A 27,481-nucleotide genomic window follows, 5' to 3' on the forward strand; every position below is an offset into this window, starting at 1 on the left:
CTGATCTAACTAACAATAGCCAGAGAATCCCCATCAATGGCGTCTCTTTCCACTCCCATACCATTATCTCTGGTGTTCCCAAGGATCTACCCTTGGCTGTCTCCTATTTCTCACCAAGTGTTGCCCTCAACGACATCCTCCGAAAGCATAGCTTCAGTTTTCACATGTTTACTCACAGTACACAGTTTCACCTCACCACCATCTGTCATGAACTCTCCACTGTCTCCAAATTGTGAAGACTGCTTGTCCAACATCTATTGCAGAAGCTTCCTCCAGCGAAGTAATCAGAAGATCATAGCCACTGTCTCCAGTCCCTGATATAAATTTCATTCCTGTTGAAACTATTAGTTTGTTCTTGAATGCAGCCTAGTTTTCTGGGCCCCTCCATAATCTCTCAGACTACAATTTACCCTCCGGCTCTCATTTGCATCTTCTGATGACAAATGAATATTGCAGGCTGGTGGGAAGTGGAAATTTGTGAAGATCCACAGAAATGGTCTGATTCGGGAGGTAGGGGCTGGAGAGCGTGTGCGCAGTGTCAGCGGTGATTGTAATTTGGGGGGTTGGGAACCTGGGTCAGAGGGACTCATGGCCACTCCTGTTCTCATCATCTCCGAGGTTCCATTTAAAAATACTGAAAGAAAACTTTCTTAAGTTTCTCATGGCTATGATATCTGGCATTCTGTGGTCTTTAGTCAATACTTATGTCTGAATTATATAATCAATCCACAACTTTGCTATTTGAATTTGGTCCCTGGCCAACACATCGCCAGTTAGAACGGTGGCCACCATAAATAGGTCAGGAACAATAGAGGAAGCTCCTAAATCTAATTTAATTCCATATCTGAACCATTTCAGCTGGGCAGGTGGGGTTAAAATCCATCCTGTTATTAGGTATTACAAAATTGCATTAGTATTAACTGTCATATGTAGTTCTCTAGAGCAGAATATCATCTTTAAATCTAGTACTACAAGCTTCATTTGCTTTTGGACTTTTGGATGACTTTTGTGGTGTCCAAGATGAAAGACAGCAGTAGAATAGCAATGCAATTGGTTTTGAACTGAACAAGTTGATATTCGGGGATGGAGATCCCTAAATATTTCTAGTTGGATGTTCTTCTTTTGTATGGTAGTAGCAGGAAACAAGTCAAATGTCAATAAGTTTCTATTGTAGTGACAGGAATATCTTGCAGGCTGCCTGTGCATTTCTAGGTTCAATGATATGCACCAAGGTTTGGTTAGGAGCTCTGCAGTCTTCTGCTTATGGTGCCTACATCTTCCATCAATGGAGAATATGGCATCATCTACCATGGCCAGTTATGAGATGGTTGACGAATCTTTACTGTTTGCAAGAAGGTTTGATCCTTCAGTATGTACTATGTTATATTGTATAAGTACAGTTTGCAACCTAGTATGAAACAAAAGTGCGGGTCTGCCTTGAATCCAATTTTAAACCGTACATGAGTTGTAGGATTCAACTGGCAAGTTGACCATCCTGCGACAGACCTGATCCAATAGACAATAAGAGCACCTTTTTCAGTTTTGAGTTTGCTGAAAGCTGCATCCCTAGACTTGACTCACTAAGGAACTGCATGTGAGTGAGTCTCTAGCTTAGTGGTATCTCTGAGTTGGAGGGTGCAGGGTGTGGTTGGAACTCGCTGTTGTGTGGGATGTGGGAACTCATAAACCCCTAATTCTATTGGACTAATCACACTATTAGTTGGTATAAAGATGGTTATGGCCAATGAAGGAGCAATCAATTGTTGCCTGCCAAATTCTTCACAGTATTTTCCAATGGCAGAGTATTTGTCATACAATTATAATTGCAACTTTCATTCATATTGCATCTTTTAATGCAGTAAAATATTCCAGGAATGTGACCAAACAAAATTTAATCCTGAGCCACATAAGGAGATATTAGGATGGGCAGCTAAAAGTTTGGTCAAATAGGAAGGTTTTAAGGAACATCTTAAAGGAGGCAAGAGCAGTGGAGAATTGTAGATGTTTGAGGGGAGCCTTGGCAGCTGAAAGCACAGATGCCGATGGTGGAACAATTAAAATGGATCTGATCAAAGGGCCAGAATTTAAGGAGACTCCGATATCTTGGAGGCTTGTCAAGGCTGGAAGGGTTAACAGAGATAGGATGATACAAGCAATGGAGAGATTTACTCAGGAACTTTTTAAAATTGAGTTTTGCTGCATTGGGAGCCAATAGAGAGCAACGAGCAGATGGGTAATGGTTGAACAGGACTTTGAGTATGGGCAGCAGAGTTTTGGCTGAGCTCAGATTTACCGAGTATGTGAGGGGAGTTTCTGTCCAGGGGAGCATTGCAGTGGTCGAACTGAAAGACACCAGATGGGTGGTTGAGAGTTTCAGCAACAGGCGAACGGAGGCAGGAGCAGAGAACTCACTTTGTGCTTCTCCCTGCCCCGGCTGGTGATATCATCTCGTTCACGCCTCGCAGTGCGTGGACCAGATTAGCATATTCCAATCATGATTTAAATATGCAGAATCAGCTTTAAACCAAATTCACCCGGCTCCTTAAATTCACTCACCCGCCGGCGCAATGTGAAGCTGGCAGGAATCACATAGAACAGTACAGCACAGAACAGGCCCTTCGGCCCACGATGTTGTGCCGAGCTTTTTCTGAAACCAAGATCAAGCTATCCCACTCCCTATCATCCTGGTGTGCTCCATGTGCCTATCCAATAACCGCTTAAATGTTCCTAAAGTGTCTGACTCCACTATCACTGCAGGCAGTCCATTCCACACCCCAACCACTCTCTGCGTAAAGAACCTACCTCTGATATCCTTCCTATATCTCCCACCATGAACCCTATAGTTATGCCCCCTTGTAATAGCTCCATCCACCCAAGGAAATAGTCTTTGAACGTTCACTCTATCTATCCCCTTCATCATTTTATACACCTCTATTAAGTCTCCCCTCAGCCTCCTCCGCTCCTGAGAGAACAGCCCTAGCTCCCTCAACCTTTCCTCATACGACCTACCCTCCAAACCAGGCAGCATCCTGGTAAATCTCCTCTGCACTCTTTCCAGCACTTCCACATCCTTCTTATAGTGAGGTGACCAGAACTGCACACAGTATTCCAAATGTGGTCTCACCAAGGTCCTGTACAGTTGCAGCATAACCCCACAGCTCTTAAACTCCAACCCCCTGTTAATAAAAGCTAACACACTATAGGCCTTCTTCACAGCTCTTTCCACTTGAGTGGCAACCTTTAGAGATCTGTGGATATGGACCCCAAGATCTCTCTGTTCCTCCACAGTCTTCAGAACCCTACCTTTGACCCTGTAATCCACATTTAAATTAGTCCTACCAAAATGAATCACCTCACATTTATCAGGGTTAAACTCCATTTGCCATTTTTCAGCCCAGCTTTGCATCCTATCTATGTCTCTTTGCAGCCTACAACAGCCCTCCACCTCATCCACTACTCCACCAATCTTGGTGTCATCAGCAAATTTACTGATCCACCCTTCAGCCCCCTCCTCTAAGTCTTTAATAAAAATCACAAAGAGCAGAGGACCAAGCACTGATCCCTGTGGCACTCCGCTAGCAACCTGCCTCCAATCCGAAAATTTTCCATCCACCACCACCCTCTGTCTTTGATCAGATAGCCAGTTACCTATCCAATCGGCCAACTTTCCCTCTATCTCACACCTCCTCACTTTCATCATAAGCCGACCATGGGGGACCTTATCAAACGCCTTACTAAAATCCATGTATATGACATCAACTGCCCTACCTTCATCATCACGACTGGGGTCCACAAACTGAGACCAGACATGGTGACCACACCAGGGGGCTCGGAGACCATTGGAACCCCTGGGTGGTCAGGGACAAGGCTGGGTAGTGCCCTGGCACTGCCTGCTTTCAACCTGGCAGTGCCAATGCCAGGTTGGCAGTACCAAGTTGGCGGTGGTATGGGCCAATGCCAGGATTTCAGTACCATGGGACAGGGCCTAAAGGAAGGGGCATGAGGGAAGGCCTGAAAGGCTGGGGAGTAGGTTTGGCGACCCCATAGTGGGGACTTGTTTACATGGAGGAAGGGGCGTTGGAAGAGGCGGTTTGGGGGGTGGCCTGATGCCAGCGAGGGGTGGGTGGTGGCCTTTGTCCGTGAGTGGCGGGGAGAGGTTGGAGGTCTGTAGGGTTGTCTGGAGATAGGGGCATCCTTTAAAGATGGTGCCCTGATCTCTGAGGCATCGACCATGCTGGCATCGATAGATCCTGCACGCCTCCTTCCTGGCAGCAACCACCCCAGGCACCAAAAACATGTCGAAGCATGGGCGGATTGCGATCTGGATCGCGCCGACTCACCCGGCGGGAATCCCACCAATTTTCCCACGGGGACAAAACTTAAAAATGTTTTGGGAAAATCGTGCCCATAGTGTAGGGTCAGATAATGGTTTTCCATTTGTGTGGTGTGTGTCCACAAACTCTGAGCCCTTCCTAAATGTGTGTCAATGCATAGAATCTTACAGTACAAAAGGAGGCCATTCGGCCCATCGAGTCTGCACCAACCTCAATCCCACCCAGACCCTATGCCCCTAACCACATGCATTTACTCTGACATTATGGGGCAATTTAGCATGGTCAATCTGTGCCGCTCCATACCTCCTTGTTAGTTTATTTTATCTTTTTGATCTTTAAATTAATTTTTTGCAACCTGGACTGTGCAGTACAAGAGGAATCACGGTGGCACAGTGGTTAACACTGCTGCCTCACTGCGCCAGGGACCTGGGTTCCATTCACGGCTTGTGTCTGTCTGTGTGGAGATTACACATTCTCCCCGTGTCTGCATGGGTTTCCTCCGGGTGCTCCGGTTTCCTCCCACAGTCCAAAGATGTGCAGGTTAGGTGCGTTGACCCGACAGGTGCCGGAGTGTAGCGACTAGGGGATTTTCACAGTAACTTCATTGCAGTGTTAATGTAAGCCTACTTGTGACTAATAAATAAACTTTAAAGTGTCTGATGGTAGCTTCATCTTGCTGGTCTTGACTTGCTGTGCAGCAACAAATATTTATTTTATTCACTGTCTCTGCTGAGGTTTTGTTCTGTGCTGTTTTTTAATTCTACTAACAGCTGAGTGGGACTAGGAATAATTCCAGCATGGTTAGTTTCTTGACAGGATTTGTCCAGTTAGTTGTTGGCAGCACAGAAAGATTTGGAGATTTTCCATTATTGTGACAGGGGCCAATTCTGGACTTTCCCACCACGGCTTTGTATTTATTTTGGTGTTTTGACAAGTTATGAACAGAAGGAGGTTCATTTTTGGAAGGTTTCAGTCCGAGTCTAAAGACTCTTTGCTGTACATGTTGGTCACCCTGATACGTTCCTGCATCGAACTGCAAATGGTATTGTTGTGCTTCTGTTTGGTAAGACCATTTACAGGAGAATAATGTTTAAAAGATGGTAGGTGGAGAAGTCGGGCTCAGTTATAACTCTGTGCAAGTGGACAGGTTTTGAGCGAGTTCAAATCTTGCCCATTGTATTAAATGGGAAAAAATAGTAATTAGGAATAGATTTTAAAAAAGCTAATCATATTATGTGGAGCTTTCTGGAGGTTGTATATTAACAAAAATATATTCTATGCTATCGAAGGTATGCAGAAGACAGTGTCATTAGCAGCATATGTTAAATTGGAAGAAGTGATAAAGTAGCTGAAATAGTTGAAGAGAGAGATTTTGTACAGTTTTTGAGTGGGTGAGCTAAGTGGAGAGATTCCAAAGGAGAATTTCAGAAATGTAGATTCTGCCACCTCTGAATGGAGGAGTGAATCATCGTAGAGCAGAGAGTGGAGGGTGCAAGAGCCAGCTGGGTCTTAGGGCCAGCCCAGCCGTGGAGGCAGCCAGGGCCCAGGCCGTGGGGGCAGCCAGGGCCCAGGCCGTGGGGGCAGCCAGGGCCCGCCCAGGCCGTGGGGGCAGCCAGGGCCCGCCCAGGCCGTGGGGGCAGCCAGGACCCAGGCCGTGGGGGCAGCGAGGGCCCAGGCCGTGGGGGCAGCCAGGGCCCAGGCCGTGGGGGCAGCGAGGGCCCAGGCCGTGGGGGGCAGCGAAGGCCCGGGCCGTGGAGGCGGATCACTGGTGTCAGTTTTGATGTAGTTTACAAGGCAGCACAGAGAGTCCAAACAAGCCATTTTAAATATAGTTAGCTGGCTGGAAATGTGTGAAAGTGGCAGGATGAAGATGCCCTGTTGTGTTCTTTTGGTTTTGCTTTCTTTTCACTGCTGTAGGAAGGGTTTTGGGGTCTGAAGAATAGAAGCTGCAGCCAAACACGGTGCTGAAATGTGTTTGAACCTCTGGTTTGCTGTGTCGTTGAGTATCTCAACGCAATATGTCCCTGTTCTCTGTACAAGCCAGAGATTTGGTCAGTGGCTAAATTGTGCTAAGCACCAGAATAAGCTTTTACTTCCATTCATGTCAAACTCAGTGGACATGCCACAGTCTGTTTATAAACACTTGGTAAACCTAGCTGTGAAGTGGAATGGTGAGAAATATATTTTAATCTTAGATTCTTTACGTGATGGCGTGCCTAATGTTGGTAATAGGTTTTATAAAAGCTATCACGGCTACAAAGTGTGAAATCTTGTTTAGCCCCTGCACACAGTATTTTGCTGAAATTATCAATGAGGGATTTCACACATGTAGATTTCCTGTCCCCTGGCAAACTCGTTTAAAAAGCGATACCACGTGAAGGGAAATGGGAATGAAATTCCCATCAGGTTTCCTGCTAATTAAATGCTGGAAATCCACAGGAGGACTGCCGACATCAGAAAATAGAGAGAATCAGACTGGCATCTCAAGGCAGAGTCTCTTCTTCAAATAGTCAGTTCCAATAAAGAGTTTACGTCTAAGATATTAACCTTTTGTTTCTGAGGCTGGAAAGAGCAGCTTTGTTTTTTCGGCTCAAATGTTAGATTTCCAGCATTTTCCTGTGTGTGTTTTTTTTGTACCTGAGGAGTGTTGTTATAATCTCTCCCTGCTGATGGTTTAAGAGCAGCACCAGCGTTTAGTCAGTACGATTTTATTGTCCTTGCGGAAATTTGCTGTGGATATAATTGCTTATGCACAGCCAACAAAAGAGAAGTAATTGCGTCTGCAAATAACAACCCGTGTCACCACAGCGCAGCAGCAGCATCACAGCTTAAAGAGATTAAATAGAAAAAGAAAAACAAAGTCTTTGGGCTTCATGTTCCCTCCCCAGCAAAGATGCAGCCAAGGGGTATGTCTAAAACTGGCGCATTGGCTGTGTCCCCCAGATTGTCTCCTGTACCAGACATGGATAATGTATGGGGGAGAATGGAGATGGGACAAATGCGGAGTTTTGGGAAGCTGTCTAGTCTCAGGTGGTCACCGTCTGTCGGCTGATTATTTTTCAGTTCAGCAACGTCTATAACAAATTGCTCTTAATCTTAACAAAAATAGCTCAACACCCACATGGAATTGATTGCAGGTTCAACTGACTTGTTTCAAATACAGAATTGAGTTGATGCCTGTTTAAAAATGCCTTTGTCAATATTACTGTAATAAGTCCTCTGAGGCAGAAGTCCCTTCACCAAAATCCCTTTCTTTACAAGTCTGACAGCAGCATACAGAGTGCTTTCAGTTCGCAGTCTACACTCGGAGTGCCAGAGGAACTGACACTCCTGGTTAAGTACAAAACAAGAGACTCCCTGATTGACCCATCAATTTGGTCCTTAATCAGGGAGTTCATATTCTAACCTCAGTTGCCTGATTAAAGTCATTACAATTGCCAGCTACATTTTGAGGCTGTAGATCATTTAAAGTTTTGTACCATGAAGTCCTGAGTTTTACAGTGGATTTGTTTACTATTGTTAGACATCTGGGATGTGCAAAGTGGAATTTTTTTTTCAGAGGTGGTGGCCCCTTCTTTAGCTGAAAAGTCAGCGGTGAGGTTTCCCCCCCTCCCCCCTCCCCCCCCCCCCCTCCCCCGCCGCCACCGCACAGCCAGGAAGCATCGAGCTGATTTAATGGCTGGCTCCCTGTTAATTGGCGCAGATTGAGATGTCTTCACCCAACTGGGAGGAAGTCCCGTCTTCAAGAGCTGTCAGTCAATCAGATGACTGGTATTCTTCCAATCCCAGCAGTGCCATAAGGAGGGATGGCCACTGCTTTAAAAAAAGAATCATTGTTGGAGTCAGAGACAGAGGGACTGGGGTGTGGGCACATTTCTCCTGGGCCAATCAGACAGGCCATGATGAGGGTTGTGAGGGCCGCAGTTGGGAGGATCGTGGAGAACATGCAGAGGCATTGGGCTGGATTTTGCGGCCTCACTCGGATGAGACCGGAAATTCCTGCCCAAGGTCAATGGAGATTTCCATTGTCGGACCTTCGCTCGCGCCGATTCCGTGGCGGGCAAGGTGGTAGAATTCCGGCCATTGAGTACTGTTGTGGGGGAGGGTGGTGGGAGTCTCTGTTGGCTAGAGGGAGCCACAATAGGAGGAACCATCCCATAGCCTGGCAACATCACCACAAGGTATGGGCACTGCCCACTGCTGGTAAAATACCAACAGCAGAGGGAGGAAGTCCTCAAGTAGCCATTAATTGGTCACTTGAAGGCCTCAATTGACCCAAGAGTCAGCCATCTATAACTTTTCCTGGCTTGCAACCCTCCAACCTGTCTTCAAAACCTCATGAGAGTCGACTCCTCAGCTCAAGCTTGGGCCTCACTGCATTTGTTCCCAGTGATGTAAAAATCAAGAACATCCCTGGTTCTGAATGGCCTCTGCTCGTGGTCCTGGCTTTGGGCAGGCACAGACTGTTTTCTCCCAGTGTGTGCCCACAGCTCCTGGCAGACTCGACCACTGCCTTCTCCAAGCTCACAGCCTGTTTCTGCGAGCAGACACACACACATCAATTAAAACCTAGGAACCTCTCCCACTGCTGATAAAACTCCTGCATGACCCCCCCCAAAAAAAACAACTTTATGCACATCCCAGCCTGCTCTGGGGTAGGGAGGGCCCTAAAATTCTGGTCTAGATTTCAGTCCAGCACAGACTGATGCCCAAGACCTGAAGTTGCTATTTGTAATTGCCCTTGCTGCATTGCGGTGTGCATTGTCGTGATCTCTGTGGAGACCGTTAATGTTTAGACAAATTTGAACACCCAGTGATTAACTGAAAGAAATACATTGCAAGATTTCACATTTTAAAGCAAAAACTAAACTTTATTGCATACAGAAAAACGCAAAGCATACACTACTATCTGAACACGGTTTGTTAAGACTATCAATGCAGTCTCCATTTTATTCCCTAATTCCATCCAAGAGTTCCCTCATACATCATGAGACCTTGAGAGTTCACTCACTTCTTCTGGGACGACCAGGTGTGCCAGAACTCTGCAGAATTTAGTTTGATTTCTCCTCAGCATTCTAGCTAATCGACAAGGTACGAGATTTCATGGTGAACCTGCCATTAGCTTTTAGCTACGCAACCCTCCAACTTTCATTTAAAACCTCATGGCTGTGGACTTCTCAGTTGAAGTTTGGGCTCTCTGCATTTAGAATAGAATCCCTATGATGCAGAAGGAGGCCATTCGGCCCATCGAGTCTGCACCGATCACAATCCTACCCAGGCCCTATCCCCATTACCCTACTTATTTATCCTACTAACCCCCTGACACTAAGGGGCAATTTAGCATGGCCAATCAACCTGGATATCTTTGGATTGTGGTAGGAAACCGGAGCACCTGAAGGAAACCCACACAGACATGGGGAGACTGTGCAAACCCCACACAGACAGTGACCCGAGCTGGGAATCGAACCCAGGTCCTTGGTGCTGTGAGGCAGCAGTGCTAACCACTGTGCTACCATTTGTGCTCTGTGATTTAAAAATCAGGAACACTTCTGGTTCCTAATGGCCTCTCTGCTCTTTGACCTGGCTCAGTCTGCTCCCACAGCTCCTGGGCAGCTCTTGCTGCCACAATTGCTTTACAGCTCCTGACAGACTCTCTCTCCACCTTCTCCAAGCTCCAACCAAGTGAATTGCTGCCTGCCCATTACTGTGAGCAAGTACACACATAAATTCAAATTCAGGACAGTCCAACTTCATGGCAATGTGGCTTATTTTGGATGCTCAAGATAAAAATGTGAACTAATTATCTTTTGCCTTTAAAAAAAATCCATTGATTCTGTGACCCACATGACTATCTCTAATGAAGTTTGTGGTCCTCTTTCTAGACTTGCTGTTTCCACCAAGAAACCCCCTTGTTTGCAAAGATTGTTTTAGCTTCTGGAACCTACATTAATAATTTTAAATCCTTTAATGAAATAACTGTAGACCTTCTGTCCCGACCAAGAGTTCAGAGGTAGGTCATCAATTCTTTATGCTTCCTCATTTCTAACTCTAACCTTAAACACAGATTACCCTTTCAACTGTATTTACCCCAAGTTTGTTTATTCATTCCTGAAGCATTTCCACTTCCCTACATTTAACATTCACTAACTAAAAGTTAGTTTCTAAAACATATGAATTATAAATTCAAATATTTGCAACAGCATGCGCTCTACCTGGTTATGTTTTCAAATGTTGTGGTGAGATCTGTGTTTGTGCTTGTGTTTGTTTACGGTTTGATTGTGGTGGTTGTTGTGATAAATAGAATTACATAAAATATACAGCATAGAAACAAACCATTTGGCCCACTGTCCATGCCAGTATTTATGCTCTAAATGAGCAACCTCCTACCCTTTTTCATCTAACTCTGTCAGCCTAATCTCCTCTTCCTTTCTCCTGCTTGTGTTTATCCAGCTTCCCTGTAAATGCATCTATTATAAAAACATTTGTTAGGAATGACATCTGTTTTTTTCTTTCTACCTTCATTGTTCTGACTAATTTGAAGAGGCGATTTTGCGGAATTATATAATTTACAACCCCTAGTGCCTGTACCTGTTCAATGGAGGCAATGCACTCCAATCTGTTTTCTCTGTCTTTTCCCCTTTTATCTTCTACCTTTTCAAATCCTTATTCAGTTCTCTTCTACATGATTGTAAAATCTGTGGCAATGAAAAGGTTATATTCAACAGACAATGGCATTAGAAAGAAAACATTGCCTAAATGACCACTTCTGGCAAAGTCCCACGCTCAACAACTCTCCTTTTAGAGAATGTTTTCTTCTTAATGGCATTGTCTGTTGAATATAACCTTTTCATTGCCACACAAAAAAATAACTCTTTACACAATGCTTATGTTTAAGGTGGTAACAAAATCATAGCAACATTGTTTTTTATCATTAGGTCAATCTTTAACATGTTTACCTGCTAAAACACAAATCTTGCATCTAACTCTTATAATGTGCTTGTTTTGTCATAATCTGTGGGAATAATTATCTGTCTAATATTTAGCTGAATATTGACTTCACTGGTTTAGGCTCCCTACATAAGAACAAAGAACAATACAGCACAGGAACAGGCCCTTCGGCCCTCCAAGCCCACGCCACTCCCTGGTCCAAACTAGACCATTCTTTAGTATCCCTCCATTCCCACTCCGTTCATGTGGCTATCTAGATAAGTCTTAAACGTTCCCAGTGTGTCCGCCTCCACCACCTTGCCCGGCAGCGCATTCCAGGCCCCCACTACCCTCTGTGTAAAATACATCCTTCTGATATCCGTGTTAAACCTCCCCCCCCTCACCTTGAATCTATGACCCCTCGTGAACGTCACCACCGATCTGGGAAAAAGCTTCCCACCGTTCACCCTATCTATGCCTTTCATAATTTTATACACCTCTATTAGGTCACCCCTCATCCTCCGTCTTTCCAGTGAGAACAACCCCAGTTTACCCAATCTCTCCTCATAACTAAGCCCTTCCATACCAGGCAACATCCTGGTAAACCTCCTCTGCACTCTCTTTAAAGCCTCCACGTCCTTCCGGTAGTGTGGCGACCAGAACTGGGTGCAGTATTCCAAATGCGGCCGAACCAACGTTCTATACAACTGCAACATCAGACCCCAACTTTTATACTCTATGCCCCGTCCTATAAAGGCAAGCATGCCATATGCCTTATTCACTACCTTCTCCACCTTCAAGGATCTGTGGACTTGCACACCCAGGTCCCTCTGCGTATCTACACCCTTTATGGTTCTGCCATTTATCGTATAGCTCCCCCCTACCTTAGTTCTACCAAAATGCATCACTTCGCATTTATCTGGATTGAACTCCATCTGCCATTTCTTTGCCCAAATTTCCAGCCTATCTATATCCTTCTGTAGCCTCTGACAATGTTCCTCATGGCAAGTCCAGCCATTTTCGTGTCGTCCGCGAACTTACTGATCACCCCAGTTACACCTTCTTCCAGATCGTTTATATAAATCACAAACAGCAGAGGTCCCAATACAGAGCCCTGCGGAACACCACTAGTCACAGGCATCCAGCCGGAAAAAGACCCTTCCACTACCACCCTCTGTCTTCTGTGACCAAGCCAGTTCTCCACCCATCTAGCCACCTCCCCCTTTATCCCATGAGATCCAACCTTTTGCACCAACCTACCATGAGGGACTTTGTCAAACGCTTTACTAAAGTCCATATAGACGACATCCACGGCCCTTCCCTCGTCAACCAGGTTAGTGAGGCATGACCTCCCTCTCTCAAAACCATGCTGACTATCGTTAATGAGTTTATTCCTTTCTAAATGCGCATACGTCCTATCTCTAAGAATCCTCTCCAACAACTTCCCTACCACGGACGTCAAGCTCACTGGCCTATAATTTCCTGGGTTATCCTTCCTACCCTTCTTAAATAACGGGACCACATTAGCTATCCTCCAGTCCTCTGGGACCTCACCTGTGTCCAGTGACGAGACAAAGATTTGCGTCAGAGGCCCAGCGATTTCATCTCTCGTCTCCCTGAGCAGCCTTGGATAGATTCCATCAGTCTTTATATTCCCTAAAAAACCTAACACTTCCTCCCTTGTAATGGAGATTTTCTCTAACGGGTCAACACTCCCCTCCGAGACACTCCCAGTCAACACATCCCTCTCCTTTGTGAATACCGATGCAAAGTATTCATTTAGGATCTCCCCTACTTCTTTGGGCTCTAAGCATAATTCCCCACTTTTGTCCCTGAGAGGTCCGATTTTTTTCCCTGACAACCCTTTTGTTCCTAACGTATGAATAAAATGCCTTGGGATTCTCCTTAATCCTGTCTGCCAAGGACATTTCGTGACCCCTTTTTGCCCTTCTAATTGAGTTCTTTCCTACTTTCTTTGTATTCCTCCAGAGCTCCCTCCATTTTTAGCTGCCTGGACCTAACGTACGCCTCTCTTTTCTTTTTGACCAATCCCTCAATTTCCCTGGTTATCCACGGTTCTCGAATCCTACCCTTCCTATCCTTTTTTACAGGCACATGCCTATCCTGCAGCCCTAACAACTGTTCCTTAAAAGACTCCCACATGCCAGATGTGGATTTACCCTCAAACAGCCTCTCCCAATCAGGAGCTGCCAATTTCTGCCTAATCCCACTAAAGTTAGCCTTCCCCCAATCCAACACCTTACCCTTGGGACACCACTCATCCTTTTCCATCACTATCCTACAGCTAACAGAATTGTGGTCACTATTTGCTACATGTTCCCCTACAGAAACTTTGAAGACCTGACCGGGCTCATTCCCCAGTACCAGGTCCAGTATAGCCCCCTCTCTAGTCGGGCTATCTACATATTGTTCCAAAGAACCTTCCTGTATGCATTTTACAAATGCCTCCCCATTCAGACTCCCAGCCCTACACGATTTCCAGTCTATACCAGGGAAATTGAAGTCTCCCACTACAACAACCCTATTTTTCCTGCACCTATCCAGTATCTCCTGACATATCCGTTCTTCCACTTCCCTTGGGCTGTTGGGGGGCCTGTAGTATACCCCCAACATAGTGACTGCGCCCTTCCTGTTTCTGAGCTCCACCCACAGTGACTCGTTACACGACCCCTCTGAATTGTCCTCCCTCTGCACCGCTGTAATATGCTCTCTAACTAATGTTGCTACTCCCCCACCTCTTTTGGCCCCTCCTCTGTCTCGCCTAAAACACTTGTACCCCAGAATATTCAGCTGCCAGTCCTGTCCCTCTTTCAACCAAGTCTCTGTCACCGCAACGACATCCAAATTCCTTGTAAGCATTGAGGCCCTAGGTTCGTCTGTCTTACCTGCTACGCTCCTTGCATTGAAGTAGATGCACTCCAGACCTCCAGGCCCAGTGAGGTCATCCTCCCCCAGACTAAACTTGCTTAACTCACAGAAATGATGCCCCAGTTTATCTTGATACGTTGTTGGAACATTTTTGATTCTCTCCAAACAGCGTGCTTGAGCGATGACACAGTTCACCCAAATCAAACTAAAAGGTGCTGTGTGATTTGTTCAGATGTGTATCTGATTATTTCCCTCCTTAGGATTTGACAGTTATTTAAATTCAAAAAGTCACACTTAGTATTTTAGAGATATTTATCAGCTTGTTCTTTTTCAAATCAATCACTCAAGAGAGATAGTTGACAGATTAATTGTGCAGTTGATAAGAACAATGGAAAAACAAAGACACTGAATGAATGGTATGTGTAGTACACTTGGGCGGAACAGGTACCTTTCAACCATTGGGGGTTTTCCGTGTCTTGTGCCTGGCTCTGTTGTAGGTGATTTGATAAATTAATGGTCCTAATTCAAATCTATTGTCATCATATCATGCAACTGTCAGGTTAGTAGGAAGCGAGCTGGATGGCCCTTGGCCCTTTTTCATGTAGCAGTATAGGAGGCACGGTTAGTAAGTTTGCAGATGACACCAAGATTGGTGGCATAGTGGACAGTGAAGAAAGTTATCTCCAATTGCAACAGGATCTTGATCAATTGGGCCAGTGGGCTGACGAATGGCAGATGGAGTTTAATTTAGACAAATGCGAGGTGATGCATTTTGGTAGATTGAACCAGGGCAGGACTTACTCAGTTAATGGTAGGGCGTTGAGGAGAGTTACAGAACAAAGAGATCTAGGAGTACATGTTCATAGCTCCTTGAAAGTGGAGTCACAGGTGGACAGAGTGGTGAAGAAGGCATTCGGCATGCTTGGTTTCATCGGTCAGAACATTGAATACAGGAGTTGGAACATCTTGTTGAAGTTGTACAAGACATTGGTACGGCCACACTTGGAATACTGTGTGCAATTCTGGTCACCCTATAAAGAAAGGATATTGTTAAACTAGAAAGTGTGCAGAAAAGGTTTACTCGGATGCTACCAGGACTTGATGGATTGAGTTATAAGGAGAGGCTGGATAGACTGGGACTTTTTTCTCTGGAGCTTAGGAGGCCGAGGGGTGATCTTATAGAGGTCTATAAAATAATGAGGGGCACAGATCAGCTAGATAGTCAATATCTTTTCCCAAAAGTAGGGGAGTCTAAAACTAGAGGCCAGAGGTTGAAGGTGAGAGATACAAAAGTGTCCAGAGGGGCAATTTTTTCATACAGAGGGTGGTGAGTATCTGGAACAAGCTGCCAGAGGTAGTAGTGGAGGCGGGTACAATTTTGTCTTTTTAAAAGCATTTAGATAGTTACATGGGTATGATGGGTATAGAGGGATATGGGCCAAATGCGGAGAATTGGGACTAGCTTAGGGGTTTTAAAAAAAAAGGGTGGCATGGACAAGTTGGGCCGAAGGGCCTGTTTCCATGCTGTAAACCTCTATGACTCTAATATCTGTGTTCTGAAATTAATCACAGCACAGTTTTAACACAAAGTTGAAAACAATGTATTATTGTCCACCACACAAGAAGATAGAAAAGTTTAATTGCAATAAAATAGGTCTTATCACCCCAAAAGGGGACACAACATCACATGAGCAGCAGAATCATGCACAGTGTGTCACATGATATAGATATCCTGTCCTGAAAGCAATAGCTGGAAAATTGGAACTAAGGTGAGGCAGACAATGCATCTGGAATGCACACCTTGGAATGTTCCCTGTAGCTCTCTTCAAATCGAGTTCCAGGACTTATTGTCATAAAACCAGTGAACTGAAAATATCAATCATGTTCCAACGCTCTGTGTAGGTTGAAGCTTTGCGAATACAGATGGATGGAACGCCAAACGGGCTGGCCACTAAGTCTTGGGTGAGGAGTAGAAGGGGTTGGTGTAAATGATTTCACAGTAACTTCGTTGCAATGTTGATGTAGGCCTACATGTGACACTAATAAATAAACTTAAACTTAACTGTTAGGGAGTAAAGGGCAGGTCTACAAAAGCCTGCGGTATTATGTGTTGGGACTGGTATCTTCCTTAATTTACCTACCAACTTCCCATGATCAGCGTCGCGAGAGATTAACTAGTGTAGATAAAAGTCAAAGATAGATTTGGAAGATATTAGCCATAATTAGTTGATCAGGTATTTATCTCAAAATGTCCACCCCCATTAAATCTCAAGATCGAGATTATTCTCTGCCAGTTACTGAACTTCATTGGTGATTGAATGTAACTTTATTATTTAGCTACTTTTTCAGTTTATTGATCTTTTTTCACAGACTTCCATCCAAGTTTGTTTATTGCATATACTCAAATAGCTATCCATTCATTCCTAAATGTTTAGAGCTTTGAACCAATTCACGAGTATAAAATGATTTTGTATGGATGAGGAAGGAGCAGGTTTATAAATACCAAACGGAAAGGCCCTTTCAATTTGTAAATTCGGAATTTTGCATAGACTTACATAGGAAGCGTTTTTTTAAAACTTGGGACTAATTTATTTTGGACCTTGCAGGTCCCAGTCCAAGCAATCTCTAAAAAAAAAATATATGTTGTTAATGTAGCAAATTTGCAGTTTACTGCCATCTTCAGCTTTCTTAATAGATGTTTGGTTTCAGAGCAATACATGGGAAAGGAAAACAAATATGGGAAACAAAGAATAAACCTGATGTTTATCTTGACAAGGTTACAATTAACCGTTAAGAGGGTTAAGTATAGACATGGATGAACAGTATTCTATAGGAAAGTATTCTCCCACAGCTGTTGAGACCATGGGAAAGTCTTATGTGGAATGCAATCAGCCATGGTTGATGAATGCAGATTGTAATACAGTAGATGATGATGTGTTAGATTACTTTGGGGTCATGGAGATATTTCAGAAACCATCGGTTTTTTTGGAAGTTTTTCATTCTTTAGATAAGTTAAATCTTGGGCATTATAATGCAAATTATGTATGGGTTGTCAAAGAGACTTTGACATAATGAACCAAAAGGCAATTGTCATTCCATTAATCCTTCCATTCATACATGTAAGTTGTTTATGTGTATTAAGGGCGCAGTTTGCCTTTGACCAAGTTTATGTATTTGTTTGTTTCTTTTTGATATTTAAAATTATGGGCTGGAATTCTCCGGCCATTCACACCGGCGGGATTCTTGAGTCCCGCTGGCAGGGCACCCCCGCCTGTGAGTTTCACGCTAGCGCGTGGTGACATCAATGAGAATTCCCATTGACAGCGGCGGAACCAGAGAATCCCACCGCGAACCAAGTGCCATATCCCACTGGCGGGAAACGTGGCTAGGAGGCTGGAGAATCTCACCCATGGTGTGTGGGATTCTGCACTGTGATACTGCCGAAATTGAGTGGGATGATCACGGAGAATAAAGGATAATTTGCACACTCCATCCATCTGTACTTGAAAATTTCAAGGGGGTTCCTGCATTTAGAGTATGCAGGCTCTCTCCCAAAGCAGGCAGGTATGCTGCTTGCCTGTTAACAAGCCTGCCTGAACATTGTGTGTCAATCAGGCGGCAGTGGTGCTCCCGATTTTCATTTGCCACCCGTGTGTTTGTTGGATGACGGATGAGTTGCCTGCAGTTGAAAATCACTCTTGTTATCAGGTGGCCACATTAGGTCCCTGGAAGGGTAGGGGGTTTTAGTTAAGTCGGACAGCATGGTCGGTGCAGGCTTGGAGGGCCGAAGGGCCTGTTCCTGTGCTGTAATTTTCTTTGCTCTTTGTTCTTTGAAAGGTGTGGTGTACATTTTGCATTTAAAATATGGTATCAGTGCTCCTGCAAAATGTTCTATTTATTGTAGGGAGCAAGTTACTTTTTCACTTAAATCTTCATCAAAAAATAAGTCATTCTAATGTGATCTTGTTCCTATTTACATTATACTGGAGAATAGTACAATTTACATTCATACTTCTCAATTTACCAGAGTAGAGTACAAAGGAAACTTTTGGTCCATTTAGACCTTGCATGGAAAAACATTTTAATTTTCTCTCATTGAGCAAGTTTAACCTAAGAAGATTTTGGGTTCAATTTGAAGATCTGCCTATTATTACTCTTCTGAATCATCTTGTCCAAATAAGGACCAAAATTTGCTTTGCCTGAAATGACTTGGACATTTCCATTTGCGTGGCCCTCACCTACCCTCGGCGGAAACCCGATCCTTGTTCAAGAATTGTGCTGTCAGTCGGGGATAGAAATCCAACCTCAGGCTCCAAGCAGTGTTGTAAACTACAAGGCCTTTTTGCTTCTGCCAGCAACCAGGAAACTTCAGCTACATGGTTCCACCATGTCTCTTATGGATGAACGGTGTTTTTTGCCCTTTTAAGCCTCCAGCCAGAGGGTGGGTTGGTGCAACATCTGGGGGGGGCACCGGCCCAGCCTAGCAAACAAAAAAGAATCAAAAGGCCCCTCTCAGTCATTCCATTTCAGCTGGAGGGCTGTACTTTATCGACACATGTTGTAGAGAATGTATTGGCATTGCCACCATTTGCCAGAAAATCCTGAGCAATATAAAATGAGATGGAAACCCAGTGCCATTGATTTCTAACCCCTTTTCTCTGTATAGGAGTGCATTCCAGCAATGACAGCTTAACTGGACCTTGGTGGCTCTAAATATCTAGCACTGTATTTGTTAGACGAACAGAGCCTTAATAGCTCTAGGTCCCTAGCTCAGTGTCTCCGTTTGTTTTTTATATTTTTAGTGGGTTACCACATCTTTAGTTTTGTCTTTGTCGGCATGCCTGCTTGGCTCATTTGAAGGGACAATAGGAAGGTAGCCCACATTTCCCACACTTCCTTAGAGTTGCAGTCAGGACACATGAAATACCAGGGTTAGAATGATAGCAGATAATTCATCTCTTTTTCTGTTGCTAAACAGCAGGATTACTGAGCAGAGATTTGCTTAAAAACAAATGCTGTAACCAAATAACACCCACGTTCAGCACCTTGGGAATTGTCCAGAGGGTCAATCCAGTGGGGGAATTGGACACAGAATTCCAGAGTATTAGTTAAACTGCAGGATTTCTGAACTAGCAAACTGTTTGTTAGTTTATTTTTAAATCATTCAAAGCACTCATGACACCAGGGAAAATTTGCTCCAATTTCACTGGCGAAGCAATGTACTGAAATCTGTGAAGATTTTGTTAAGTGAAGATGTTACGTAAGTGTCAGAGAAATTATAGGCAATGGAATTGACTTTGCATATAATGTGATTTGGGATGCCGTAGCATTTTGTGGGTCGGTATAATTGGTCTGCAGTGTTGAATGGGTCATCAATCAATAATAAATAATTTTATCCAAGGAGAGATTAAGGTGTCATTATTACTAACACATTGACTGAGGTCATTTTTAAACTTCGGAACTGTTCACATAAACTCATCAAGCAGTATCTGCCCGAGCAAAAGCGAGCATGAATGTAAGTTTCTTTGATCTTGACAGGAAGACTTGTGTGTTTATTTTGTACATTTCCAGACTATTTTTACATTTACCTCCCATCCTCCTTGACCATGCACTGTGCACTTCTACACACGTCCAGATGCAGTTTCCCAGTGCTTGCATACCCAGTGATCTGCTTTGTCCATTGGGTGTTGGATATGCTGGACAATCCACTAATGCACTCTAAGCAGCTTACCATATATTACAAACCCTATGAGGACTAGTAAAGTACATATTTTTAGTAACAGGTATCAATTAATTTGGAGATGAGGTGATGGCCTAATGGTATTATCACTAGACTATTAATCCAGAAACTCAGCTAATGTTCTGGGGACGCGGGTTTGAATCCTGCCAATTAAATTAAATTCAATTTGAAAAAAAATATGGAATTCAGAATCTACCGATGACCATGAAACCATTGGTGATTGTCAGAAAAACCCATCTGGTTCACTAATCTCCTTTAGGGAAGGAAATCTGCCGTCCTTACAGGTCTGACCTACATGTGACTCCAGAGCCACAGCAATGTGGGTGACTCTCAATTGCCCTCCAAGGGCAACTAGGGATGGGCAATAAATGCTGGCCAGCTAGCAATATCCATGTCCCATGAGTGAATAAAAAAAATTGTAATCAGTTATAATGAGGTTTCGCTGTATTAACAGTTCCCCATGTATCATAGAATCACAGAATCCCTACAGTTAGAAGGAGGCCATTCAGCCCATTGAGTCAGCACTGACAGCAATCCCACCCAGGCTCTATCCCCCTAACCCCACGTATTTACCCTGCTAATCCCCCTGACACTAAGGGACAATTTAGCATGGCCTATCTGCCTAACCCGCACATTTTTGGAATAGCACTGTAAAAAATGAAAACTTGGCCAATCAGGCACTGAAAGTGCCGATTCTATTGCAGATCATACCAAGTGGCGTTCGGGGGAATATTTCTAAGACTGTTCTGAATTGAAAGCTCTGATCACAATGGCCACCATCTCTCTATAACATGGCTTGTAATTATATCATTTTTAACAGAAACTTTATTTATTTGTTTTCAGAATTCTTCGCCTTTTACAATTCCTTAAAGATATTTAAGAACTCCAGTAAAGCTCATTCAGCATTCAGCCGACGGACTGAAGATGCATCCGCAGCACAATACTTTCAGGTCAGAACCAGTCAGCCAGCCAGGCCTGATTATTGTCTCTACCTTGTCAGTGAGTGGGTAACCTGACCTGTGATAAAGGGAATGCTGGAACTCTGACGTAGTGACAGAAAATGCTTCACAGTTAATTCAGCATCTGAAAGAAAAACAAAATCAGTGAATGTTTTGAGTCATATCCATAAACAGAACTCCTTTCAATAGAAACAGTAAAACTCGGCAGGTCTGGCAGAATCGGCGGAGGGAGAAACCGAATTGAACCAAAGGACTGGAGGATGCAAAATGTTATAGCCCTGTGCAAGGAAAAGAGCCAAAACATAATTTTTAAAACTATAAACAACATAATCTTACATCAATCAAGGCTAAACACTCGAGTCTGTTATATATGAAATTAGTGAATACATTGGGATATGGTAAATCCTGGTTAACTAATTGAATTTTGAAGAAATCACAGTGAATGGATAAAGAGAATGCATTGAATGTAGAACTTTATGAAGCAAACAATGATAAAGATCAGGTTGTGGATGATTCACGATTGCCTATTTGTGCTATTGTCAAAGACCAATTTCATTCCCATTGTTTTAAAGGAAAGTTAGTTACATTGATAGAGGGAAGGCTGGGAGATAGAAAACCCAGTGTTGGAATCAGTGGATTTTTTTAAGATTCACTGGATGTAGGTAATAATGGGGAGAATCTTTACTGACTCAGGGCGACATGAGGAGATTGGTGGTAAAATTGCGGGGAAGCGTGTCAGGATGGCACCCTGATGCAGCCTTGTGCCCAGGACATTCTCCCGGAGGTAGGCTGAGATGTGGATCGGTTACCCTCTCCAAGGAGGCAAGCTTCCCGTTAAGGGCCATTTTACAGAGTCAGCGGCATTTTGCCAATGGCAGAGGTACCCCAACGCCCTCTTTCCCCCCCCCCCCCCTCCCCGCAGCATAGGGAGGACGCCAGCTTTAGACCTTTTTTTTGTTGTCTATTTATAAATGATTTGCACCAGGCACAATAAATAACACTTTGTTGATAAACTAGAAGACATAGCTTCAGATTTCAGGAGGACAGAGATCAGATATTAGAGTGGGCAGGTAGGTAGGTGGCAGATGCAACACAAGTGCAACCTAAGTGTGAAGTAGTGCATTTTGAGAAGATAATAGTGGAAGGAATTATTCCATAAATGGGGAAGGCTCTTAATGGAGTGGAAACATAGAGAGATATTGGGATGCTGATATGTAAAACATAAAAAGCATCAGACGGGAAGCCCATCCTTGCCCACTTAAGGGCCTTTTCCTGCCCAGCCTCAATTTTTAGGCTGGTGGATGGATGATAGATTGGGGAGGATAGCGATTGAGAACAAAGTTCGATCTCAGGCAGGAAGGGTGATGGTGGTGGGAATGTCTCCATCAGAAGCCCCTCCTCTTCCCATTCAGACTGGAGGCATCCACCATTGAGGGCCTGGTGACCTTCAGTCACTATTCCCCTGACCCCTATTCCTTATCTTTCCTCTGGTTCCTGGCACTTTGTTCCAGGCAGTTAGCTGCAGTGTCTCTTCTGCCCATTGCAGTGCTGTTCCTGAATGATTGAAGAGCTGCTGACCAATCTGATTGGCTGGCAGCTCTACAAGGCGGGACTTCCTCCTGGTGACGGACAGAAGTCCTAGCTTCTGCCAGCCGATGCTTGTTTGAGCATGCAATAAGACACTGGGGCTGCTGAGTTAGTGGGGATATGTTCCCTGCCAACTCTTCGGGTGCTGGGGGCCAAGCGCCTGCCATCTTGAGAATTCTAGCCAATATGCTTGAAACATAGCAGTTCAAAACAGAATTTCACCTCCAAAACCAGACGTCTGCAGATGATTCTGCACTACTCAGGGATGCTAAAGCTTTATTCACTGCAGGTTGTACGGTGAAAATTTTCATAAATCTCTCTTAACAGCAGATGCTTCAGTACTTGTTCACGATTTTCTCTGCTCTGTTCCTGAAGGTGATGACCCAGGTTGGGCTGAGGTAAGAAGAGAAATTTGAATGCTGCAAATCTGAGATTTTTTTTTAAAAAGAAAGAAAATGAAAGAGATACACAGTGAGCTTGTGAAAGAGGAAGGACAAGTTAATGTTTTGGGTAAACTTCCCCACCTGAAACGTTAACCTGATATTTTTCTTTCAGATGCTGTTGGACCTGCTGTGTATTTCTAGTGTTTTCTACTTTGACCCATGATGGTTTCAATTCTAAAGGTACGAGCAGACCCAACTTGCCCAAGTGGCTATTTTTTCTTAACTAGGGGTGAGTGGCAGTGGCCATTTTAAGTGTAAGAAGCAGCCATTTTCTCCTTCAATAAAAGTTTTTTAAAAGTTTATTAGTGTCACAAGTAGCCTTACACTAACACTGCAATGAAGTTGCTGTGAAAATCCCCCAGTTGCCACACTCCGGCGCCCATTCGCTTACACTGAGGGAGAATTTAGCATGGCCAATGCACCGAACCAGCACGTCTTTTGCACTGTGGGAGGAAATTGGAGTGCCTGGAGGAAACCCACGCAGACACGGGGAAAACATGCAGACTCCGCACAGACAATGACCCAAGTCTCTTTCTCCCCTTGTCTGCATGGGTTTCCTCCGGGTGCTCCGGTTTCCTCCCACAGTCCAAAGATGTGCGGGTTAGGTTGATTGGCCACGCTAAAATTGACCCAAATGTCAGGGCAGATTAGCAGGGTAAATGTGTGGGATGTGGGAATAGGGCCTGGGTGAGACTGTGGTCGGTACAGACTCAATGGGCCGAATGGCCCCTTCCTGTACTGTAGGGATTTTAACCCGGGTCTTTGGTGCTGTGAGGCAGCAGTGCGAACCACTGTGCCACCTTGCTGCCCTGTTAGCATTAAAGTCTCCAGTTTTGGACCAAACTAGAAACATGAGATCCAAAGTTTGTGTTTTGTTTCAAATAGTTCTTTTCTAATTACTTCTCTGATTGCAACACTGTGTTATTAGTTACTGAGATTTTCAATACTTTTCATCATCAACAAAGAAAATGTCAAAACGCTACTTTCCTCACCTCTCCATCTTTAGCTTTGAGTTTATGAGCAGACGTATCTTTAGTGGGAACTCTGACTGATATTTTCCTTCCATTGTCAGGGATACTGAGGATAGTTTTCGCAACTCAAGGCAAAATCGACCACACACATCTAGAATTTAGACTGGCCCAAATCCATTTGGTTCGATACCACACACAATAGCACACTAGCCCAGTTTGGCACCTGGAGACGTTTCTACTTAAACTTTTCTACATTTATCAATTTGGCATTCGTTCATGTATATTTTTATTTCACTTGACAATTTTAGACTGTAAATAAAAGAGCTGCTGCTTGACAATTTTACCCAATAAAACAGACACATGAAACTGCAAAAGTTAAACTTTTACACCTTGGCCACAAAATGTAAAAATGTGGACATTTCCTTCTGCAAGAACAACAGCTGATTGAGAAAAGAAACACCAGAAAGGAACATTTCTTGACTGAATCGTAACTGTTGAGGGAATTGTAATACTCAAAAGGTCTTGAGACCATGAGCAGGAGAGGTTCTTAAATCCATCACTAGCAGTAAAGCCTGTTCCCATGATTCTTCAGTGGAGGGTTCAAAATGGCGGGCAGGACCCAGATGCAGAAGTCCCACCCTCCCCACTTCCCCATTCTCCACTCATGACAGCTGTGTGAAAGGGCTATTTATGAATCAACCTGGTCATTTAAAGAGACAGGAGAGAACAGGAAGTTGTGACTTTCACTGTCAGAAGGTGCAAAAGTTGCTGGAGACATGAACAGCTCTGAAGGCCTGAGCCTTTTATTGAGCTGTGTGAGGTATCAGCTTTGAAGCTGAATTTGCCTCTTAAGATAGAGGCTGCTCTATGACCTCAGGAAAGGGAGGGGTGAGCTGGCTGGAAAAGAGCAAGGGCACATCCCCATGGGCATATAGAGAAAGACAGTTGCAACAGCCATGAGGTGATTAAAGCCCAGTCAGAACAGCAAGGAGGAGGGTGAGATATTACCCTAAGCAAAGGGTCTACTGTAACAGGTATAGCTTCCTTGAAATGACCAAAAGGGCGTGCAGATGAAGGCTTAGAATGCCTTGGGATGTAGTCAGAGAAATCTGTGCAATGTTGAAGGCAGACCACGCCCCTCAATCAACAGGTGCTCAAGCTCTACCCTCAAAGTTACCATGGTCCTCAACTTTTATGCAGCTGGATCCTTCTAGGGCTCTGCTGCATAATGCATGTCCTGTAATATGTGGGACATAATGACAGCTACCAGTGTCCTCGATGACCATGTGCAGGAAGCGCTGCCAGCAGCAGCAATTTAAGCTCTGGCTTTCAGAGCTTGAGTGGCAGCTGGAGTCATTGTGGCACATCTGTGAGGCTGAGAACTATGTGGATAGCATGTTCAGAACTTAGCATTAACTTAGGTGGATAGCATGTGCAGCTTAGAAGCCTGGAGGCAGAGAGGGAATGGATGACCACAAGGCTGTCCAAGAGAACCAGGCAGGTCGTGCAGGAGTCCCCCAGGGTTCCGCTCACAAATCAGTTTTCCAGTTTGGAAGCTGGTAAGAGTGTCAGTTCCTCAGAAGATTGCAGTCAGAGCCAAGTTTTTGGAGCCACAAGCAGCAGCTGTACAGGAGGAGGTGCAACAGGTGATCAAGAAGGCAAATGGGATGTTGGCCTATATCGCAAGGGGGATAGAATATAAAAGCAGAGATGTCTTGCTGCATCTGTACAGGGCATTGGTGAGGCCGCAGCTGGAATACTGTGTGCAGTATTGGTCCCCTTATTTGCGGAAGGATATATTGGCCTTGGAGGGAGTGCAGAGAAGGTTCACCAGGTTGATACCGGAGATGAGGGGTGTTGATTATGAGGAGAGACTGAGCAGATTGGGTTTGTACTCGTTGGAATTTAGAAGGCTGAGGGGGGGATCTTATAGAGACCTATAAGATAATGAAGGGGCTGGATAGGGTAGAGATGGAGAGATTCTTTCCACTTAGAAAGGAAACTAGAACTAGAAGGCACAGCCTCAAAATAAAGGGGGGTCAGTTTAGGACAGAGTTGAGGAGGAACTTCTTCTCTCAGAGGGTGGTGAATCTCTGGAATTCTCTGCCCACTGAAGTGGTGGAGGCTACCTCGTTGAATATGTTTAAATCACGGATAGATGGATTCCTGATCGGGAAGGGAATTAGGGGTTATAGGGATCAGGCGGGTAAGTGGAACTGATCCACTTCAGATCAGCCATGATCTTATTGAATTGCGGGGCAGGCTTGAGGGGCTAGATGGCCTACTCCTGCTCCTATTTCTTATGTTCTTAGAAGAGCAATAGTGATTGGGGATTCGTCAGTTAGGGGAACAGACATGCGTTTCTGTGGCCATATACATGGCATCAGGATGGTATTATGCCTTCCTGGTGCCAGGGTTAAGGATACCACAGAGTGACTGCAGAATGTTCTTCTGGGAAAGTGCAAACAGCCAGAAGTTGTGGACCACATTGGTACCACTGACTTGGGTAGGAAAGGGTTGTGGTCCTGTAATCAGTATTAAGGAAGCTAGGAGGAAAATTAGCAAGCAGGACCTCAAATTTAGTAATCTCTCGATTATAGAACATAGAACAGTACAGCACAGAATAGGCCCTTCGGCCCACGATGTTGTGCCGAGCTTTATCTGAAACCAAGATCAAGCTATCCCACTCCCTATAATCCTGGTGTGCTCCATGTGCCTATCCAATAACCACTTAAATGTTCCTAAAGTGTCTGACTCCACTATCACTGCAGGCAGTCCATTCCACATCCCAACCACTTTCTGAGTAAAGAACCTACCTCGAACATCCTTCCTATATCTCCCACCATGAACCCTATAGTTATGCCCCCTTGTAATAGCTCCATCCACCCGAGGAAATAGTCTTTGAACGTTCACTCTATCTATCCCCTTCATCATTTTATAAACCTCTATTAAGTCTCCCCTCAACCTCCTCCACTCCAGAGAGAACAGCCCTAGCTCCATCAACCTTTCCTCATAAGACCTACCCTCCAAACCAGGCAGCATCCTGGTAAATCTCCTTTGCACTCTTTCCAGCGCTTCCACATCCTTCTTATAGTGAGGTGACCAGAACTGCACACAATATTCCAAATGTGGTCTCACCAAGGTCCTGTACAGTTGCAGCATAACCATACGGCTCTTAAACTCCAACCCCCTGTTAATAAAAGCTAACACACTATAGACCTTCTTCACAGCGCTATCCACTTGAGTGGCAACCTTCAGAGATCTGTGGATATGGACCCCAAGATCTCTCTGTTTCTCCACAGTCTTCAGAACCCTACCTTTGACCCTGTAATCCACATTTAAATTTGTCCTACCAAAATGAATCACATCACATTTATCAGGGTTAAACTCCATCTGCCATTTTTCAGCCCAGCTTTGCATCCTATCTATGTCTCTTTGCAGTCTACAACAGCCCTCCACCTCATCCACTACTCCACCAATCTTGGTGTCATCAGCAAATTTACTGATCCACCCTTCAGCCCCCTCCTCTAAGTCATTAATAAAAATCACAAATAGCAGAGGACCAAGCACTGATCCCTGTGGCACTCAGCTAGCAACCTGCCTCCAGTCTGAAAATTTTCCATCCACCACC

General features: G+C 44.4%; 1 protein-coding gene across 1 annotated transcript in view; it reads left to right on the top strand.

Annotated features, from left to right (window-relative positions):
• carm1l (coactivator-associated arginine methyltransferase 1, like) overlaps window positions 1–27,481 on the top strand; it is a 124,935-nt gene that overhangs the window by 24,428 nt on the left and 73,026 nt on the right. The window contains exon 3 of the mRNA XM_078214302.1: window positions 20,734–20,840. Within this exon, the coding sequence (XP_078070428.1) occupies window positions 20,734–20,840 (107 nt within the window). The remainder of the gene's footprint in view (window positions 1–20,733; window positions 20,841–27,481) is intronic.

Source organism: Mustelus asterias, chromosome 6, assembly GCF_964213995.1.
Source record: "Mustelus asterias chromosome 6, sMusAst1.hap1.1, whole genome shotgun sequence".
Classification (NCBI taxonomy): Eukaryota; Metazoa; Chordata; class Chondrichthyes; order Carcharhiniformes; family Triakidae; genus Mustelus; species Mustelus asterias.